The sequence below is a fragment of the Pseudophryne corroboree genome, chromosome 5 (genome assembly GCF_028390025.1).
Source record: "Pseudophryne corroboree isolate aPseCor3 chromosome 5, aPseCor3.hap2, whole genome shotgun sequence".
NCBI lineage: Eukaryota > Metazoa > Chordata > Amphibia > Anura > Myobatrachidae > Pseudophryne > Pseudophryne corroboree.
Window position 1 is genome coordinate 530787845 of NC_086448.1, and position 22237 is coordinate 530810081.

General features: G+C 48.4%; 1 protein-coding gene across 6 annotated transcripts in view; it reads left to right on the plus strand.

Moving 5' to 3' along the window:
* SYCP2L (synaptonemal complex protein 2 like) overlaps positions 1-22237 on the plus strand; it is a 905846-nt gene that overhangs the window by 634350 nt on the left and 249259 nt on the right. For all 6 annotated transcript variants that reach the window (XM_063923155.1, XM_063923158.1, XM_063923156.1 and 3 more), the window contains 2 exons: positions 6305-6353; positions 19447-19496. In XM_063923155.1, coding sequence (XP_063779225.1) covers positions 6305-6353; positions 19447-19496 — 99 coding nt within the window. The remainder of the gene's footprint in view (positions 1-6304; positions 6354-19446; positions 19497-22237) is intronic.

Sequence of the window (22237 nt, forward strand, 5' to 3'; positions counted from 1 at the left end):
ACACGTGCGCCGCCGTCTCACGGATCGCCGGCCCGCAGACAAGGGGGAGGTAAGGGCCTTCTGTGCCGTACTTTACCGCGATCCATCACGGCCGTAAGAGGCCGGCCGCGTGCACGCTGGCGTGGACACTGATTACTGGGCAGCTTGCTCCACTAGCTACCAGGATTATATTATGGGCACAGGTCAAGGGGGATGTTGTACCAAATTCCCCCCGCTTTAACTTTACTGCCCTCACACCCGTTGGGGATGCCAGCAGGGGGAGCAGGTCGGACCTGAGGTCCCTCACCCCAGCCCCAGGGCGCCATTTCATCAATGTTCCCGTCCTGGTGCTACTTCCCTCTCCCTCACTCCCGATCAGCAGCCATTACAAACAGAGCCTTGCTGTTTCCTGGGATTGCTGGGGCAAATCCTCCTCTGTGGAACCGCCTGACTGCCAGTGCTGTGCTTCCTACAGGACACTTGCGTATTCTACCTGTCACTGGGACTGTGTTAGTTAAGAAAGAGTGCATACTTTCAGGGTTGTGTGGTACAAACACCCTATGATATACATCCAGTGCTTTACTGTGTTTGTTATATCTATAGTTATCACATATAGCCATACTGAGTATTACTTTGTATTGCTAGTCCAGTGCAGTTTATGGTACATAATTTCTGCATGGTACGCTTGTGACTATATATGTGTGTGTGCATATAGCTGCTGCGTGGTTGCCTTATTGCTGGGTATTTCACTCAGCGTGCTATTCCTATGTTGCTATACCTGAGGGGGCCAAGTTTTTCTCTGCAAATAATATAGGATTGTTTCAAAAGATATACTAACGGGGTATTTTTACTTGTGATTTATAGTCACCATATATTCTATATCGATTGAACTCCCGGTCTGTGCCTTCTTAGGCTCCTTCTCTGAGAGTTCTCGTTAGGTATAGTGCTGCTAGATTTTGTACCGGGTTGCCCACTACTGTGCACATAGTTATGTCTGCTACACGTGGCAATGACGTTGGGGGGGGGGTCTCCCACACTGCGTGGTTGTGAGGCCGCGGACGTGATGGAGGATAATTTAGCAGCTGAGAGTTCTGGTTCAGGGGTTTCCTTACCCCCCAGTGGGTCGGTAGCGCTTGGGGCATCACAAGACCCACCTTGGGCTACATTCTCCTTATTGTTAAACACGCTTGTGACTAAATTGGCGCCCCCTGTGGGACCACCTGTGCCACTAACATAGTTTATTGTCCCCGCTGTGAACCCGCCATGGGCGGATCAGCTTTCCACTCAGTTACAGCATTTGAACCGATCCATGTCTAAATCTAAGGGTCACTCTCGCCCGCATAAGACAAGTCGTCTTCTAGAAGGGCGATTACCTCCTCCCAACCCACGGTTTTGACAGACATGTCTTCTGAGGAGGACGGCACGTATACTTACCCCGATGACACTGATGCTGATGTTTCAGACGGGGAGGGGAAGTCATCCGTGGATATCTCGGATTTGATTGAGGCGATACGGCTCATTCTTCAAATGTCTGAGGATTCTGAGCCTGAAACTTTCTCAAGAAACTGGATAGGTTTAAGCGTAAGAAGGTGGTTAAACAAGTTTTACCCTACTCTAAACACCTGATTGACATACGTCAGGAATCCTGGGAAAATCCCAGAGACTGTTGGCTCGTTATCCTCTCTCTGCGGAGGTGAGTAAAAAAATTCGGAAACTCCTCCGCCTGTAGATTCTCATGTGGCGCGCATGGTTGTGTCCTCTGCTCTACCAGTGACTACCGTCACCTCTCTGAAGGAACCGAAAGATTGTCGTGTGGAGGGCGTTTTAAAAGCAATTTATACCCTTTCAGGGGCTGTGCAAAGGCCAACTATTGCAGCGACTTGGGCTGCTGAAGCTGTTGAGGCGTGGGCTCAGGAGTTCGAGGCGGAACTGCCTTCCAGTGCATCTGAGCATGCTCGACAATGTCTCTCATATATTGCCTCGGCTTCTCTGTACCTTAAGGAGGCGGCCACCGATGCCGGGGTGCTCGCGGCCAAGGCTTCTACTGCATCCGTTTTGGCCAGACGTATCCTTTGGTTGAGATCCTGGTCGGTGGATTTGGATTCCAAGAAAACCCTGGATGTGCTTCCTTTCAAGGGAGACATTCTCTTTGGAGAAGACCTCAATAAGATTGTGGCTGATCCTACTGCTAAAACAGCCTGCCTACCTAGTACTGCTCCTTCTGCACAGAAGGTTAAAAGTACTTTCCCTCTGCCCTTTCGTACTCCAGGTAAAGCAAAAGGTCAGGCGTACCCAAAGCAAGCTCGTGCTTCCAGGCCTGCCAAGCCCAGACCGAAGCGTGCCTGGCTCGCCTGTCAGCCAGCCTCCAAATCTGATCCAGGAATAGTTAATGACCACTTCGGATACCTGGGTGAGGGAAGTCGTTGCTCGAGGTTACGCCATACCCTTCAAGAATAGTCCCCCTCATCGATTTTGCCCGACAGATGTGCCTCTGGATCCAGCAAAAGCAAACACGTTGCACTCGGTGGTACATTCCCTCCTGTCCACAGGAGTGGTGGTACAGGTGCCTCTGACTCAGAGGGGCAAGGGGTTCTATTCACCGCTGTTTCTAGTCCCGAAACCAAACGGGTCCTCGCGGCCCATTCTCAATCTGAAGTCCTTGAACAAGCATGTATGGATTTCCAAGTTCCGGATGGAAATGCTGCGCTCTATTGTTCTGGCCATGGAGCCTGGGGACTATATGATCTCCCTGGACATACAGGATGCCTACCTACATATTCCTATTGCGGTATCTCATCAGCAGTACCTGCGGTTTGCGGTGGGCAAACTTCATTACCAATTTCAGGCGTTACCCTTTGGTTTGACAACGGCTCAGCGAGTTTTCACCAAAGTAATGGCGGTCATGACGGCTACACTCCGCCGTTAAGGGGTCAGGAAACTACCATACCTAGACGATTTGTTGATCCTGGTGAGTTCCCCTGAAATTCTCCTATGTCATCTCAGTCTAATGGTCCAGTGCATGGCAGCCCACGGGTGGCTGATCAACTGGAAGAAATCCTCCCTGGTTGCAGCTCGGAGCATGGTACACCTGGGAGCGTTGTTGGACAATCACAACCAGCGGTTGTTCTTGTCTCAGGAGAAAGTCCTGAAACTTCAGGACAAGATCCGATGCTTCCTATCCGTCCTCAAGTGTCGATTCATTCGGCGATGCAAGTGTTAGGTATCATGGTGTCGGCTTTCGACATGGTGGAGTATGCTCAATTCCATTCTCGCCCTCTACAGAAGTTGATTCTGTCCAAATGGGACGGCCTGCCTCACCGGATCAGATCTCACATGATCTCCCTATCTCCGGAGGTCCGCCTGTCACTGAGCTGGTGGCTGCAGAACCAACAGTTGAGCAGGGGTCGTCCCTTCTGGATATCCAACTGGGTCCTGCTGACGACGGATGCCAGTCTGAGAGGTTGGGGCGCGGTGTTGGAGCAACACTCTCTTCAGGTTCGGTGGACCAAGGAGAAGTCGCTACTCCCGATAAACATTCTGGAACTGCGGGCAGTGTTCAATGCGTCGACAATGGCCCAGCATCTAATACAGAACAGACCTGTTCAAGTACAATCGGACAACGCTACCACGGTGGCTTATATCAATCATCAGGGCGGCACTCTTAAGTCGCATGGCAATGAAGGAAATATCAAGGATTCTTCAGTGGGCAGAATGCCATCTGCCGGCCATATCCGCAATGTTCATTCCGGGCGTTCTGAACTGGGAGGCGGACTATCTCAGTCGTCAAGACGTGCACGCCGGAGAATGGGGCATCCATCCAGAGGTGTTTCGACACAATCACAAGGTTCCGGTCTTCGGCGCAAAGACAAGGGATCCTCAAGCAGCGTTCGTGGATGCTCTGTCAATCCCGTGGAACTTTCGGCTGCCGTATGTGTTCCCTCCGGTGTCACTCCTGCCCAGAGTAATCCGGAAGTTCAAGCAAGAAGGCGTAAACCTTCTAGTCACTCCAGCGTGGCCCAGCCGGCACTGGTTCTCCGATTTACAGTGCCTCTCGTTGGGTCCTTCTACTTCGACAATGACCAGACCTCCTCGTTCAGGGCCCATGTGTTTACCAGGATTTGGCCCGTCTGGCTTTTACGGCATGACTCTTGAAGCTTCCGTCCTGAGGGCCAAGGGTTTTTCTGAGGCGGTCGTTCAAACGGTGTTGCAGGCCCGTAAGCCGGCTTCTGCTCGGATATACCATAGGGTCTGGAATGCTTACTTTACTTGGTGTGCGTCTCACAATCATGACATTTTCTAGTTTAGTATGACCAAACTATTGGTTTTTCTACAACAAGGCCTGGATTTGGGCCTGCGTCTGGCCTCCCTCGAGGTGCATATCTCTGCCTTGTCGGTTTGGTTTCAGAGAAAGATCGCTACCCTACCTGATGTCCATACATTCACTCAGGGTGTGTTGAGGATTCAGCCTCCTTATGTGCCACCTGTCCTTTGGGATTTGTCGGTGGTCTTGGAGGCCTTACAAGAGTCTCCGTTTGAGCCTCTTACCTCTGCTGACCTTAAGTGGCTTTCCCTTAAGGTGTTGTTTTTGCTGTTTATTGCTTCAGCTAGGTGGGTCTCGGACTTGGGTGCCTTATCTTATAAGTCTCCCTATTTTATTTTTCACCGTGACCGGGCGGTGCTTCGAACAGGTTATTTACCCAAGGTGGTGTGTTCCTTCCACCTTAACCAGGAGATTGTGGTTCCTGCCTTTAATTCTCCTGAGTTGTCTTCCAAAGAGCGATCTTTGGATGTGGTACGGGCTCTCCGTATCTATGTGAAGAGAACTTCCTCCATTAGGAAATCTGATTCTCTTTTTGTGTTGTTTGGTTTTCACAAACGTGGCTGGCCTGCTTCCCAGCAGACTCTGGCCAGATGGATTAGTATGGTGATTACACATGCTTATGTACAGGCTGGTCGTCCGGTTTCTGCTACCATCAAAGCCCATTCTGCTCGGTCGGTTGGACCTTCTTGGACGGTCAACCGTGGTGCGACCCTTGAACAATTGTGCAAGGCGGCTACGTGGTCCTCTGGGAACACGTTTATAAGGTTGTATGCCTTCGATACCGCCGCTTCCCAGGACGCTTCCTTTGGATGCCGGGTTCTTGTACCCGCTACAGTGCATCCCCTCCCGTGAGGAACTGCTTTAGGACATCCCCGATGTAATTCTTTGTGGAGCCCAGTGTACCCCCGAAGCAGAAAACAAGATTTATGGTAAGAACTTACCGTTGTTAAATCTCTTTCTGCGAAGTACACTGGGCTCCACAAGGCGCCCACCCTGGCGCACTTAGCCTTTTTGGGTTGGTATTGTCATAGCCGCTGACACCTCTCCTGCGGTGAGTGTGTGGTGTAATTGGCTACGATCGGTTGTCGTTTCTGGTACCTTCTACTGCATTGGGCTGGTTAAGAAACTGAGCTCACTGGCATGGAGGCTGGGTTATAGAGGAGGCGGCGCTGTGCATCTTGGGAACAGTCAAAAGCTTTGAGCCTGTTGGTGCCTCGGATCAAGATCCTACTCTACCCCCCAATGTAATTCCTTGTGGAGCCCAGTGTACCTCGCAGAAAGAGATTTAACAACAGTAAGTTCTTACCATAAATCTCGTTCTTGTAATACAGGTTATTGACCCCCTTCGAGTGTCTTTTGTGTCATTCATTATAAGGGTATATTTAATTAGTGTCGGATCCTCTCCGACGGAGAGGATCCAACACTTCACTATTGAATTTACAGGCATTTCCGACAGGTTTCTGGACGTTTCCGACAATGCCAATCCGACTTTTTTTAAGTCGAATCAGCATTGTCGAAAACAGGCAAATAACCTGTCTGAAACGCCTGCAAATCCGACAACATACGTGGACCTGCGGCTAATCTGCCGATCCACATGGTTTCCGACAAGTCGAAAAAACGGCAATAGACTTGAATAGGTTGCAATTTTTCTGACTTGTCGGATTAATTGAATACACCCCATAGACTGAAACTCCTACCTTTTGTATTTATGATATTACAAATTAAATTAGGTCTATGTTAAGCCCAGTGTGATTTCACACAAGATTTTTCCACTTTTTAAGAAAACGGCAAATTCTTCATGAGAAGTATGGTTGTTTGTATTAAATATAAAGTATATGTCTGTAAAAAAAAAAAATGTATCATTCACCCATGTGATCTTTATGATCTCCCAGAAAGAGTGTATCTTTGTTCTCTTTGTGTGATTGCATGAAGGGAGTAAGCGAAGAGGTGTAGAGCTATACATATACATACTGTATGTTATCTAACTTTTTTCCTTTTTTGTAGATCTGAATTTGACTTTGCAGATTCACCGGAGTCTGTCCCACATATCAAGGTAAAACATGTTGAATTTTCATAAATACAGAAAAATATTAAAATTTCTGCAAGTGCTAAATATAACCACTTAACAGGAAAAATAATTACGTATGTAAACAAAGCTTCTAATTAAAAAAAATCATGCACCGTGATTGGTAGGCAAACATGGTCACTAGGGCCACAAAAAACATGTTTTGGCTTGAATTTTTTTTAAATAAACACCAGCATACTGTAGCCTAAATATAAGTAATATAACAACATAGACTACACTGTCATCAGTGTGTAAATACCTCTGGGAGTAGAATAATGAATAAATATAGATCTCCTTAAAAGAAACTGGAAAGTCAGTGGTCATAAGTGGTTAATAAGGTACTCAAATACTGCACTCCTGATTATATAAAACAGCCTTAAGGCCAGTACTCACTGGCCGATGTCAGAGAGATGTGTGCTGAGCGAACCGCTCAGCACACATCTCTCCCGGCGCTCAGCACAGCGCGATCTGTGCTGAGCGTGCGGGGGGAGACGGGGGGGCCGCTCACTTCACCCAGCGGGTGAAGTGAGCGACCCGCTAGATTGGCCTGCATGCAGGCCAATCTAGCAGCAGCGATAGCGATGCGCGGGGCTGCGCATCGCTATCGCTGAGGGGGCTACACACGGAGCGATCGTGCTTAAAATCTAAGCAATCTAGTCAGATTGCTTAGATTTTAAGCAGCGATCGCTCCGTGAGTACCCCCCTTTATGGTTATACTGTAGGCTTGTGAGTTCACTGTTCTCCTATATTTTGGAGCAATTAATTTGGCTCTGAGTGATGTAAGTATCCGTCTCTGGATGAATGAAACACTGTTTTCTGTCTTATATCTAAAGCGTGCCTTAAATATCAATAGCTAATGTATATGAGCAGCATGTAACATATAAGTATACAGTACATCTGACACCCTCACCTATGACAGCTGTATGTATCGCCTGATAACCTGTAGCTCTTTCTGGCTACATGCAGACTGCTTTGGCCATGCTCTGTGGGGTTCTACGTATATCAGCGCTGTCTGTGGTGAGAGAATATCCATTTCACTGCAAGTTTATATGTGCAGACTTTTCTCACAAGAGTACTACTAACGGGCACTGGATTCACTGCCCCCCCCCCCCCCCCCCCCACCCCCGGGCTGGATTATCATTGAGAGACACCGCTGTGATAGCTGAGGGGGTGTTACCGCTATATTTCTCTACCGTCCTAGTGGATGCTGGGGACTCCGTAAGGACCATGGGGAATAGACGGGCTCAGCAGGAGACTGGGCACTCTAAAGAAAGAATAAGTACTATCTGGTGTGCACTGGCTCCTCCCTCTATGCCCCTCCTCCAGACCTCAATTAGAATCTGTGCCCGGACAGAGCTGGGTGCTCCTAGTGGGCTCTCCTGAGCTTGCTAGAAAAGAAAGTATTTTGTCAGGTTTTTTATTTTCAGAGAGCTTCTGCTGGCAACAGACTCTCTGCTACGTGGGACTGAGGGGAGAGAAGCAAACCTACTCACTGCAGCTAAGTTGCGCTTCTTAGGCTACTGGACACCATTAGCTCCAGAGGGATCGAACATAGGTACCTAACCTTGATCGTCCGGAGCCGCGCCGCCGTCTCCCTCGCAGAGCCAGAAGTACAGAAGCAGCAGAAGCAAGAAGACATCGAAATCGGCGGCAGAAGACTCCTGTCTTCACTTAAGGTAGCGCACAGCACTGCAGCTGTGCGCCATTGCTCCCGCAGCACACCCACACACTCCGGTCACTGTAGGGTGCAGGGCGCAGGGGGGGGCGCCCTGGGCAGCAATTAAGATACCTGATGGCAAAAGTATACATATATTAGTGATGTGCACCGGAAATTTTTCGGGTTTTGGGTTCGGTTCCGCGGCCGTGTTTTGGATTCGGACGCGTTTTGGCAAAACCTCACCGAACATTTTTTGTCGGATTCGGGTGTGTTTTGGATTCGGGTGTTTTTTTCAAAAAAACCCTCAAAAACAGCTTAAATCATAGAATTTGGGGGTCATTTTGATCCCAAAGTATTATTATCCTCAATAACCATAATTTCCACTCATTTTCAGTCTATTCTGAACACCTCACACCTCACAATATTATTTTTAGTCCTAAAATTTGCACCGAGGTAGCTGTGTGACTAAGCTAAGCGACCCAAGTGGCCGACACAAACACCTGGCCCATCTAGGAGTGGCACTGCAGTGTCACGCAGGATGGCACTTGAAAAAAATACTCCCCAAACAGCACATGACGCAAAGAAAAAAAGAGGCGCACCAAGATCGCTGTGTGACTAAGCTAAGCGACACAAGTGGCCGACACAAACACCTGGCCCATCTAGGAGTGGCACTGCAGTGTCACGCAGGATGGCCCTTCAAAAAAATACTCCCCAAACAGCACATGATGCAAAGAAAAAAAGAGGTGCAATGAGGTAGCTGTGTGACTAAGCTCAGCGACCCAAGTGGCCGACACAAACCCCTGGCCCATCTAGGAGTGTTACTGCAGTGTCACGCAGGATGGCCCTTCAAAAAAATACTCCCCAAACAGCACATGACGCAAAGAAAAAAAGAGGCGCAATGAGGTAGCTGTGTGACTAAGATAAGCGACCCAAGTGGCCGACACAAACACCTGGCCCATCTAGGAGTGGCACTGCAGTGTCACACAGGATGGCCATTCAAAAAAATACTACCCAAACAGCACATGACGCAAAGAAAAAAAGAGGCGCAATGAGGTAGCTGTGTGACTAAGATAAGCGACCCAAGTGGCCGACACAAACACCTGGCCCATCTAGGAGTGGCACTGCAGTGTCACGCAGGATGGCCCTTCAAAAAAATACTCCCCAAACAGCACATGACGCAAAGAAAAATGAAAGAAAAAAGAGGTGCAAGATGGAATTGTCCTTGGGCCCTCCCACCCACCCTTATGTTGTATAAACAGGACATGCACACTTTAACGAACCCATCATTTCAGCGACAGGGTCGGCCACACGACTGACTGAAATGACTGGTTGGTTTGGGCCCCCACCAAAAAAGAAGCAATCAATCTCTCCTTGCACAAACTGGCTCTACAGAGGCAAGATGTCCACCTCATCATCATCGTCCGATTCATCACCCCTTTCACTGTGTACATCCCCCTCCTCACAGATTATTAATTCGTCCCCACTGGAATCCACCATCTCAGGTCCCCGTGTACTTTCTGGAGGCAATTGCTGTTGGTGAATGTCTCCACGGAGGAATTGATTATAATTCATTTTAATGAACATCATCTAAACCACATTTTCTGGAAGTAACCTCGTACGCCGATTGCTGACAAGGTGAGCGGCGGCACTAAACACTCTTTCGGAGTACACATTGGAGGGAGGGCAACTTAGGTAGAATAAAGCCAGTTTCTGCAAGGGCCTCCAAATTGCCTCTTTTTCCTGCCAGTATACGTACGGACTGTCTGAGGTGCCTACTTGGATGCGGTCACTCATATAATCCTCCACCATTCTTTCAATGGTGACAGAATCATATGCAGTGACAGTAGACGACATGTCAGTAATCGTTGGCAGGTCCTTCAGTCCGGACCAGATGTCAGCACTCGCTCCAGACTGCCCTGCATCACCGCCAGCGGGTGGGCTCGGAATTCGTAGCCTTTTCCTCGCACCCCCAGTTGCGGGAGAATGTGAAGGAGGAGAAGTTGACGGGTCACGTTCCGCTTGACTTGACAATTTTCTCACCAGCAGGTCTTTGAACCTCTGCAGACTTGTGTCTGCCGGAAAGAGAGTTACAACGTAGGTTTTAAATCTAGGATCGAGCACGGTGGCCAAAATGTAGTGCTCTGATTTCAACAGATTGACCACCCGTGAATCCTGGTTAAGCGAATGAAGGGCTCCATCCACAAGTCCCACATGCCTAGCGGAATCGCTCTGTTTTAGCTCCTCCTTCAATGCCTCCAGCTTCTTCTGCAAAAGCCTGATGAGGGGAATGACCTGACTCAGGCTGGCAGTGTCTGAACTGACTTCACGTGTGGCAAGTTCAAAAGGTTGCAGAACCTTGCACAACGTTGAAATCATTCTCCACTGCGCTTGAGACAGGTGCATTCCACCTCCTTTGCCTATATCGTGGCCAGATGTATAGGCTTGAATGGCCTTTTGCTTCTCCTCCATCCTCTGAAGCATATAGAGGGTTGAATTCCACCTCGTTACCACCTCTTGCTTCAGATGATGGCAGGGCAGGTTCAGGTGTTTTTGGTGGTGCTCCAGTCTTCTGTACGCGGTGCCTGTACGCCGAAAGTGGCCCGCAATTCTTCTGGCCACCGACAGCATCTCTTGCACGCCCCTGTCGTTTTTTAAATAATTCTGCACCACCAAATTCAAGGTATGTGCAAAACATGGGACGTGTTGGAATTTGCCCAGATGTAATGCACGCACAATATTGCTGGCGTTGTCCGATGCCACAAATCCCCAGGAGAGTCCAATTGGGGTAAGCCATTCTGCGATGTTCTTCCTCAGTTGCCGTAAGAGGTTTTCAGCTGTGTGCGTATTCTGGAAAGCGGTGATACAAAGCGTAGCCTTCCTAGGAACGAGTTGGCGTTTGCGAGTTGCTGCTACTGGTGCCGCCGCTGCTGTTCTTGCAGCGGGAGGCAATACATCTACCCAGTGGGCTGTCACAGTCATATAGTCCTGAGTCTGCCCTGCTCCACATGTCCGTGGTTAAGTGGACATTGGGTACAACTGCATTTTTTAGGACACTGGTGACTCTCTTTCTGACGTCCGTGTACATTCTCGGTATCGCCTGCCTAGAGAAGTGGAACCTAGATGGTATTTGGTAACTGGGGCACACTACCTCAAGCAATTCTCTAGTTCCCCGTGAACTAACGGCGGATACTGGACGCACGTCTAACACCAACATAGTTGTCAAGGCCTGAGTTATCCGCTTTGCAACAGGATGACTGCTGTGATATTTCATCTTTCTCGCAAAGGACTGTTGGACAGTCAATTGCTTACTGGAAGTAGTACAAGTGGTCTTCCGACTTCCCCTCTGGGATGACGATCGACTCCCAGCAGCAACAACAGCAGCGCCAGCAGCAGTAGGCGTTACACTCAAGGATGCATCGGAGGAATCCCAGGCAGGAGAGGACTCGTCAGACTTGCCAGTGACAGGGCCTGCAGGACTATTGGCTTTCCTGGGTAAGGAGGAAATTGACACTGAGGGAGTTGGTGGTGTGGTTTGCGGGAGCTTGGTTACAAGAGGAAGGGATTTACTGGTCAGTGGACTGCTTCCGCTGTCGCCCAAAGTTTTTGAACTTGTCACTGACTTATTATGAATGCGCTGCAGGTGACGTATAAGGGAGGATGTTCCGAGGTGGTTAACGTCCTTACCCCTACTTATTACAGCTTGACAAAGGCAACACACGGCTTGACACCAGTTGTCCGCATTTCTGTTGAAATAATTCCACACTGAAGAGCTGATTTTTTTTGTATTTTGACCAGGCATGTCAATGGCCATATTCCTCCCACAGACAACAGGTGTCTCCCCGGGTGCCTGACTTAAACAAACCACCTCACCATCAGAATCCTCCTTGTCAATTTCCTCCCCAGCGCCAGCAACACCCATATCCTCATCCTGGTGTACTTCAACACTGACATCTTCAATTTGACTATCAGGAACTGGACTGCGGGTGCTCCTTCCAGCACTTGCAGGGGGCGTGCAAATGGTGGAAGGCGCAAGCTCTTCCCGTCCAGTGTTGGGAAGGTCAGGCATCGCAACCGACACAATTGGACTCTCCTTGGCGATTTGTGATTTCGAAGAACGCACAGTTCTTTGCTGTGCTTTTGCCAGCTTAAGTCTTTTCTTTTTTCTAGCGAGAGGATGAGTGCTTCCATCCTCATGTGAAGCTGAACCACTAGCCATGAACATAGGCCAGGGCCTCAGCCGTTCCTTGCCACTCCGTGTCGTAAATGGCATATTGGCAAGTTTACGCTTCTCCTCAGATGCTTTTAATTTTGATTTTTGGGTCATTTTACTGATCTTTTGTGTTTTGGATTTTACATGCTCTGTACTATGACATTGGGCATCGGCCTTAGCAGACGACGTTGATGGCATTTCATCGTCTCGGCCATGACTAGTGGCAGCATCTTCAGCACGAGGCGGAAGTGGATCTTGATCTTTCCCTATTTTTTTAACCTCCACATTTTTGTTCTCCATATTTTAATGCGCACAACTAAAAGCCACCACAGGTATACAATGTAGATGGATGGATAGTATAGTATTATATTACTTATGGACGACGAGTGCACTGACGACACAGAGGTAGGTACAGCCGTGGCCTACCGTACTGCTATATATATATATATATATATAATATACTGTATAATAATAACGGACCTGGTGGACACTGTCAGCAGACTGCTAAACTAGTATGAAGAAGAAAAAACCCACCACAGGTATACAATGTAGATGGATGGATAGTATAGTATTATATTACTTATGGACGACGAGTGCACTGACGACACAGAGGTAGGTACAGCCGTGGCCTACCGTACTGCTATATATATATATATATATATATATATATATATATATATAATATACTGTATAATAATAATAACGGACCTGGTGGACACTGTCAGCAGACTGCTAAACTAGTATGAAGAAGAAAAAACCCACCACAGGTATACAATGTAGATGGATGGATAATATAGTATTATATTACTTATGGAGGACGAGTGCACTGACGACACAGAGTTAGGTACAGCCGTGGCCTACCGTACTGCTATATATATATATATATATAATATACTGTATAATAATAACGGACCTGGTGGACACTGTCAGCAGACTGCTAAACTAGTACGAAGGAAAAAAAAACCACCACAGGTATACAATGTAGATGGATGGATACTATAGTATTATATTACTTATGGACGACGAGTGCACTGACGACACAGAGGTAGGTACAGCCGTGGCCTACCGTACTGCTATATATATATATATATATATATATATATAAAAAATATACTGTATAATAATAATAACGGACTTGGTGGACACTGTCAGCAGACTGCTAAACTAGTATGAAGGAAAAAAAAGCCACCACAGGTATACAATGTAGATGGATGGATAGTATAGTATTATATTACTTATGGACGATGAGTGCACTGACGACACAGAGGTAGGTACAGCCGTGGCCTACCGTACTGCTATATATATATATATATATATATATAATATACTGTATAATAATAACGGACCTAGTGGACACTGTCAGCAGACTGCTAAACTAGTAGTATGAAGAAAAAAAAAGCCACCACAGGAGTGTTTTTCAGGCAGACAAACGTATACTGGACTGGTGGTCACTGTCAGCAAAACTGTGCACTGTACTACTGCTATAACTGCTCCCCAGTCCCCACAATTAGGCAGTGTGAGCAGTGCACTCAGCACAGATATATCATGCAGCAGTGCAGCACACTGAGTGAGCACAGATATGGTGGAGCGTTTTTTTCAGGCAGAGAAACAAAGGATTAAACTCACTGGTGGTATTATAATCAAAACCCTGCACTGTACTCCCTAACAGCTGCTCCCCGTCCCCAATCCTCCCCACAATTATAACTAAGTCACTCAGTCTTTTCTACTATAACGGAGAGGACGCCAGCCACGTCCTCTCCCTATCAATCTCAAGGCACGTGTGAAAATGGCGGCGACGCGCGGCTGCTTATATAGAATCCGAATCTCGCGAGAATCCGACAGCGGGATGATGACGTTCGGGCGCGCTCGGTTTACCCGAGCCACACGGGAGAATCCGAGCACGGCTCGGACCCGTGTAAAAAGGCTGAAGTTCGGGTGGGTCGGTTTCAGAGAAACCGAACCCGCTCATCACTAACATATATACAGTCAGGCACTGTATATATGTGCGAGCCCCCGACATTTTTACACATGAGAAGCGGGACAGAAGCCCGCCGCTGAGGGGGCGGGGCCTTCTTCCTCAGCACACCAGCGCCATTTTCTCTTCACAGCTCCGCTGGAAGGACGCTCCCCAAGCTCTCCCCTGCAGTATACAGGTGCAATAGAGGGTAAAAAAGAGAGGGGGGGCACATACATTTAGGCGCAGATATATATATATATATATATATATATATATATAAAAACAGCAGCTACTGGGTAAACACTAAGGTACAGTGTAATCCCTGGGTTATATAGCGCTGGGGTGTGTGCTGGCATACTCTCTCTCTGTCTCCCAAAAGCCTTTGTGGGGTCCTGTCCTCAGTCAGAGCGTTCCCTGTATGTGTGCGGTGTGTCGGTACGCTTGTGTTGACATGTTTGATGAGGAAGGATACGTGGAGGCAGAACAAGTGCAAATAGATGTGGTTTCGCCCCCGACGGGGCCGACACCTGATTGGATGGATATGTGGAAGGTGTTAAATGATAATGTAAGCTCTTTACATAACAGATTGGATAAAGCTGTCGCCTTGGGACAGTCTGGGTCTCAACCCATGCCTGCTCCCACAGCGCAGAGGCCGTCAGGGTCTCAAAAGCGCCCAATATCCCAGTTAGTTGACACAGACGTCGACACGGAATCTGATTCCAGTGTCGGTGACGATGATGCAAAGTTGCAGCCTAAAATGACTAAAGCCGTCCGCTACATGATTGTGGCAATGAAGGATGTGTTACACATTTCTGAGGAAAATCCTGTCCCTGACAAGAGGATTTATATGTATGGGGAGAAAAAGCAAGAAGTGGCTTTTCCCCCGTCACATGAATTATGTGAAAAAGAGTGGGATTCCCCTGATAGAAAGGTAGTAATTTCCAAGAGATTGCTGATGGCGTATCCTTTCCCGCCAACGGACAGGTTACGCTGGGAATCCTCCCCCAGGGTAGACAAGGCGTTGACACGCTTATCTAAGAAGGTGGCCCTGCGGATAGAAAGCAGGAAGCTATCCTGAAGTCTGTTTACACACATTCTGGTACGCTGCTGAGGCCAGCAATTGCTTCGGCCTGGATGTGTAGTGCGGTAGCAGCATGGACGGATACTCTGTCTGAGGAGTTAGATACCCTGGACAGGGACTCTGTTCTAATGACCCTGGCACATATCAAGGACGCGGTCCTATATATGCGGGATGCTCAGAGGGACATTTGCCTGCTGGGCTCTAGAGTAAACGCAATGTCCATTTCTGCCAGAAGGGTCTTATGGACTCGGCAATGGACAGGGGATACCGACTCTAAAAAACACATGGAGGTTTTACCTTATAAGGGTGAGGAATTGTTTGGGGACGGTCTCTCAGACCTAGTTTCCACAGCTACGGCTGGGAAGTCAAATTTCTTGCCTTATGTCCCGCCACAGCCTAAGAAAGCACCGTATTACCAAATGCAGTCCTTTCATTCGCAAAAGAGCAAGAAAGTTTGAGGTGCATCCTTTCTTGCCAGAGGCAGGGGTAGAGGAAAGAGGCTGCACCACGCAGCTAGTTCCCAGGAACAAAAGTCCTCCCCGGCTTCCACTAAATCCACCGCATGACGCTGGGGCTCCACAGGCGGAGCCATGAGCCGCGGGGGCGCGTCTCCGACATTTCAGCCACCAGTGGGTTCGCTCACGGGTGGATCCTTGGGCTATACAAGTTGTGTCTCAGGGATACAAACTGGAATTCGATATCCCATACTTGGACGATCTCCTCATAAGGGCGAGGTCCAGAGAGCAGTTGCTGATCAGCGTAGCACACTCTCAGGAAGTGTTGCAACAGCACGACTGGATTCTGAATATCCCAAAATCGCAGCTGATTCCTACGACGCGTCTGCCCTTTCTGGGCATGATTCTGGACACAGACCAGAAGAAGGTGTTTCTCCCGGCGGAGAAGGCTCAGGAGCTCGTGACTCTAGTCAGAGACCTCTTAAAACCGAAACAGGTGTCGGTGCATCACTGCACGCGAGTCCTGGGAAAGATGGTGGCATCATACGAAGCCATTCCCTTCGGCAGGTTCCATGCGAGGATCTTTCAGTGGGATCTGTTGGACAAGTGGTCCGGATCGCATCTTCAGATGCATCGGCTGATCACCCTGTTTCCCAGGGCCAGGGTGTCTCTTCTGTGGTGGCTGCAGAGTGCTCACCTTCTCGAGGGCCGCAGGTTCGGCATACAGGACTAGGTCCTGGTGACCACGGATGCGAGCCTCCGAGGATGGGGCGCAGTCACTCAGGGAAGAAACTTCCAAGGGTTGTGGTCAAGTCAGGAGGCTTGTCTGCACATAAATATCCTGGAACTGAGGGCCATATACAATGCCCTGAGTCAAGCGGAGCCTCTGCTTCGCAACCAACCGGTGCTGATTCAGTCAGACAACATCACCGCAGTGGCTCATGTAAACCGCCAGGGCGGCACAAGAAGCAGAGTGGCGATGGCAGAAGCCACCAGGATTCTTCGTTGGGCGGAGAATCACGTGCAAGCACTGTCAGCAGTGTTCATTCCGGGAGTGGACAACTGGGAAGCAGACTTCCTCAGCAGGCACGACCTCCACCCGGGAGAGTGGGGACTTCATCAAGAAGTCTTCACGCAGATTGCAAGTCGGTGGGAACTGCCATAGGTGGACATGATGGCGTCCCGCCTCAACAAAAAGCTAAAAAGGTATTGCGCCAGGTCAAGGGACCCTCAGGCGATAGCTGTGGACGCACTGGTAACACCGTGGGTGTTCCAGTCGGTATATGTGTTTCCTCCTCTTCCTCTCATACCCAAGGTACTGAGAATCGTAAGGAAAAGAAGAGTGAAAACAATACTCATTGTTCCGGACTGGCCAAGAAGGACTTGGTACCCGGAACTGCAAGAAATACTCACAGAGGAACCATGGCCTCTGCCTCTCAGACAGGACCTGTTGCAACAGGGGCCCTGTCTGTTCCAAGACTTACCGTGGCTGCGTTTGACGGCATGGCGGTTGAACGCCGGATCCTAGCTGAAAAGGGCATTCCGGATGAAGTTATTCCTACGCTGATAAAGGCTAGGAAGGACGTGACAGCAAAGCATTATCACCGTATATGGTGAAAATATGTTGCTTGGTGTGAGGCCAGAAAGGCCCCTACAGAGGAATTCCAGCTGGGTCGATTCCTGCACTTCCTACAGTCAGGTGTGACGATGGGCCTGAAATTAAGGTCCATAAAGGTCCAGATTTCGGCCCTATCCATCTTCTTTCAAAAAGAACTGGCTTCACTGCCTGAGGTTCAGACGTTTGTTAAGGGAGTGCTGCATATTCAGCCCCCTTTTGTGCCACCAGTGGCACCTTGGGATCTTAACGTGGTGTTGGATTTCCTGAAATCCCACTGGTTTGAGCCACTTAAGACCGTGGAACTAAAGTATCTCACGTGGAAAGTGGTCATGCTGTTGGCTTTAGCTTCAGCTAGGCGTGTGTAAGAATTGGCGGCTTTGTCATGTAAAAGCCCTTATCTGGTTTTCCATATGGACAGGGCAGAATTGCGGACTCGTCCGCAGTTTCTGCCAAAGGTGGTGTCATCTTTTCATTTGAACCAACCTATTGTGGTGCCTGCGGCTACTCGTGACTTGGAGGACTCCAAGTTGCTGGACATAGTCCGGGCTTTGAAGATTTATGTAACCAGAACGGCTGGAGTCAGGAAGACTGACTCGCTGTTTATCCTGTATGCATCCAACAAGCTGGGTGCTCCTGCTTCAAAGCAAACTATTGCTCGCTGGATCTGTAACACGATTCAGCAGGCTCATTCTGCGGCGGGATTGCCGCAGCCGAAATCAGTGAAAGCCCATTCCACAAGGAAAGTGGGCTCTTCTTGGGCGGCTGCCCGAGGGGTCTCGGCATTACAGCTTTGCCGAGCTGCTACTTGGTCGGGTTCAAACACTTTTGCAAAATTCTACAAGTTTGATACCCTGGCTGAGGAGGACCTTGTGTTTGCCCATTCGGTGCTGCAGAGTCATCCGCACTCTCCCGCCCGTTTGGGAGCTTTGGTATAATCCCCATGGTCCTTACGGAGTCCCCAGCATCCACTAGGACGTTAGAGAAAATAAGAATTTACTCACCGGTAATTCTATTTCTCGTAGTCCGTAGTGGATGCTGGGCGCCCGTCCCAAGTGCGGACTTCTTCTGCAATACGTGTATATAGTTATTGCTTAACAAAGGGTTATGGTTATGTAGCATCGGTTGAGTGATGCTCAGTTGTTGTTCATACTGTTAACTGGGTAAGTTTATCACAAGTTGTACAGTGTGATTGGTGTGGCTGGTATGAGTCTTACCCTGGATTCCAAAATCCTTTCCTTGTAATGTCAGCTCTTCCGGGCACAGTTTCCTTAACTGAGGTCTGGAGGAGGGGCATAGAGGGAGGAGCCAGTGCACACCAGATAGTACTGAATCTTTCTTTAGAGTGCCCAGTCTCCTGCGGAGCCCGTCTATTCCCCATGGTCCTTACGGAGTCCCCAGCATCCACTACGGACTACGAGAAATAGAATTACCGGTGAGTAAATTCTTATTATTTGTATGCTACATGCGGCTCATTTATATCCGCTATTGATATTTAAGGAGCACATTAGATATAAAGGAGAACAGCAAACTCACAAGCTTACCATTATGAGTCTATACTAGAGACTCTTTTATATAATCAGGAGCACAGCATTTGAGTACCTTTTTGACCACTGACTTGTGCTGTTTTTTATGAGAGATACATTTATTAATTATCCCACTCCCAGGAGGTAATTACACTCTAAGACAGTGTAGTCCAGGCTTGGCCAACCTGTGGCTTTCCAGCTGTTGTGAAACTATAAGTCCCAGCAAGCCCTGCCACAGTTTTGCATTTAGGGAATGCTAAAACTGTATTGGGCACGCTGGAATGTGGAGTTTCACAACAGCCGGAGAGCCACAGATTGGCCAGGCCTGATGTAGTCTGTTTGTATAATAAACCTCTATATTTATGCAGTTTGTTTTAAGTGACACCTAGTTTTTTTCTTTATATCGTGTACGTACGTTTATAGCTTTCACAGTAGCCAAGATTTGCATTTGCGTTATGCTTCACTCAGGTCAAATTTTCTTTGGCCATTAATTCTGGTGAACCTTGTACATTACTGTTCATTGTGGTTGTGCTATACTAAAAATTCATAACAAACAAAGTTTGTAAATCCTTTATTCCAGGTGTCCATTGCAGAGGAGATCCTTTTCAGCATGGTGCCTGCTTCTAACAGGTATTCACTAATCCAAGTAACAAAGTATTATCTCTAAAGATGCCTAAATATATATGGATTTAGGTGGCCAAATTAGAGCACAAAATGTCCGCATCTTCGGAAGCAAAGAATGGGCTGACCATAAACGCGCACTGTGATAGAAAATGCTATACTTACCTGACCACATTTTCTGCAAGTTTCCAGAGACCTATAAATACAGTATTAATCTGGAACATGCAAAGTAAGATTGTTTTGCATGGGCAGCACAGATGGTGTAGTGGTTAGCATTACTGGCTCACAGCACTGAGGTCAGGGTAACAGTGGCCCAGTTAGAGCAGGAGATAGGCATCTCATCAGGATCAATACGAACAAGATTTGGTGCCCCATCAGCGGACTCGAGAGCAGAAGGAGACTCTGATGACTTAGTGCTGCAGCCTGCTGCCCAGGTTTAATGGCATTCACTCAAACTCTGTCTGGGAGGTCATCGGTAGTGATGAATCCCCTGGATCTACAGTTTTAACCCCAAGATCAAACGGCAGTTGGCCTAATGGGCCCCAGTTGGAGTTGCGCCGCCAAAGAAGTAACAACGTGAATGCAGCGTGGCCAAGCATATGGTGGCTATGTTTGGGCCAAGACTGGTCATGTAGCTACTGTACCATGCAGCAGTGTACCGTCACTGGGGAGTGATACGCCAGTCAGTGCCTGCCTCAAGTGCTGGAAGTCCTTTCCAGGCGCTGTCCAAGAACTTGCGCTTGTGGTGCCCTTCTCCATAACGACAATGCACTTGCCCACAAGTCCAGGAAAGTGGTGGATTTTCTGGCCTGTGAATGCATCCAGGAGCTTGGTCATCTACCATAAAGTCCAGACCTAGCCCACTGTGACTTGTTTGTGGGATTCACTTTGATTCACTGGAAGCTTCAGTGGAGACCTTCACCCAGCATTTAGAAGACATACCTGCTTCAGACTAGTCCAGCTGCTTCACCAAGTGGTTTGAGTGCATGCAGCTTTGCATATACTCCTCTGGCGAATTCTTTGAAAAAATGTAATGTTCACTTTGTAAATATAATACTTTTTGTGCATCCGGAAACTCACTGCACAGCACACCCCGTGTATATGGCCTAGTATGGTACAAGATGTTTTGCCTAAAATGACTGACTATGCATCCTCAGCTGAGACCAGCATAAAAAACAAACAAACAATGATAATGGGTGGTGCACATGTTGTGTTTTTGTTTTGTTTTTAATTGCAGGCCCTAGTATTTCTCTCCAGTGCAGGATGGAGGACAAATGGTCCAAATTTGGATTCCAGGGTAAAACGTTTCTTTATTTCTCTCACGTCCTAGGGGATACTGGGATGGTAAGAGATACCATGGGGTATAGATGGGGTCCATTGGAGCCTGGCACTTTAAAAATTCTTCAGTGTGCTGGCTCCTCCCCTCTATGCCCCACCTGCAGACTCAGTTTAGAAAAATGTGCCCAAGGAGCTGGGTGCTTTCTCTGGAGCTCCAGAGAGTTTTCTTCAAAACTTTATTTTAGTTTATTATTTTCAGGCAGCGCTGGCTGGCACCAGTCTGCCTGCGTCGTGGGACTTAGGGGGGACATCGAGCCAACCTCTTGAAGGGTTAATGGTCCGTATCTCCGCTAACAGGACATAGCTCCTGAGGTGGTGTTTCGCGTTGCTCCCAGGGTGTGCTTGCACTACAACAGCATGCCGCCACCCCTAACAGAGCTGAAGACGGTGGAGTGGTGAGTACAGAAACCAGGGTTCTCGTTAGCAGGTCCCCTGTTACAATGGCGGCATAAGGGCGCGGCGGGCACTCGGCGCTGTGGTGCCCACTGCAGATTCCCATACTTGCGCTGATGCAGTAAAGGGGTTTTAACCCCGTTTTTTGTACAAAAGGTGTGTTTGCCGGTATAAACTTTGCAGGGACAGCGTGCCATTAAGGGGGCGGGGCTTCCTGGAGAGCGAGACCAGCAGCTCAGAGGTGCCATTTCCTGCTGCATCACACTATAGGCTGTATGCAGGGAAGTGCTGCTCCTCCAAGTACCCTCAAACCAGGGGGTACTGTGCTGATACAGGGGGTTTTGTAGAAAGTGGGGGGGGGGGGCAATTTATTGTATGTATATAAGAGTATATAAAAAACTTGTTACTTTATTAAGGCTCTAGTTTTCTGCCCAGAAAAGCACTGCTTTAGCTGATAGAGGCAATGGTGTCTCAGTTTGATCCTCACTTTTCTCCAATCTGACTGGTTTGAACCATTATACCGGGTGGAAATGAAGTATTTGACTTGGAAGACTCATGTTGTTGGCCTTGGCGAGGCGTGTCTTGGATTTGGGGGCTTTATCCTGTAAGAGCCCTCATCTGGTGTTTCACAAGGATAAAACGGAGCTCAGGACTCTTCCGCAGTTTCTGCCTAAGGTTGTGTCTGCATTTCACATCAATTAGCTGATTGTGGTTCCTGTGTTGTCTGACACGTCGGTTGCCTCAAAATCCTTGATGTTGTTTGGGATGTGTATGTCAAGAGAGCTGCTCGTCACCAGAAAGCGGATTCCCTATTTGTTCTCTATGACGCTACAAAGATTGGCTGTCCTGCTTCAAAGCACTCTATTGCTCGTTAGATCCGGATGACTATCCAACAGGCTTACTCTTCGGCAGCCTTGTCGCTGCCAAGTTCTGTTCAGGCTCACTCCACAAGGTCGGTGGGTTCTTCCTGGGCGGCTGCCCGTGGTATCTCGGCTTTGCAGTTACGCCAAGCTGCTACT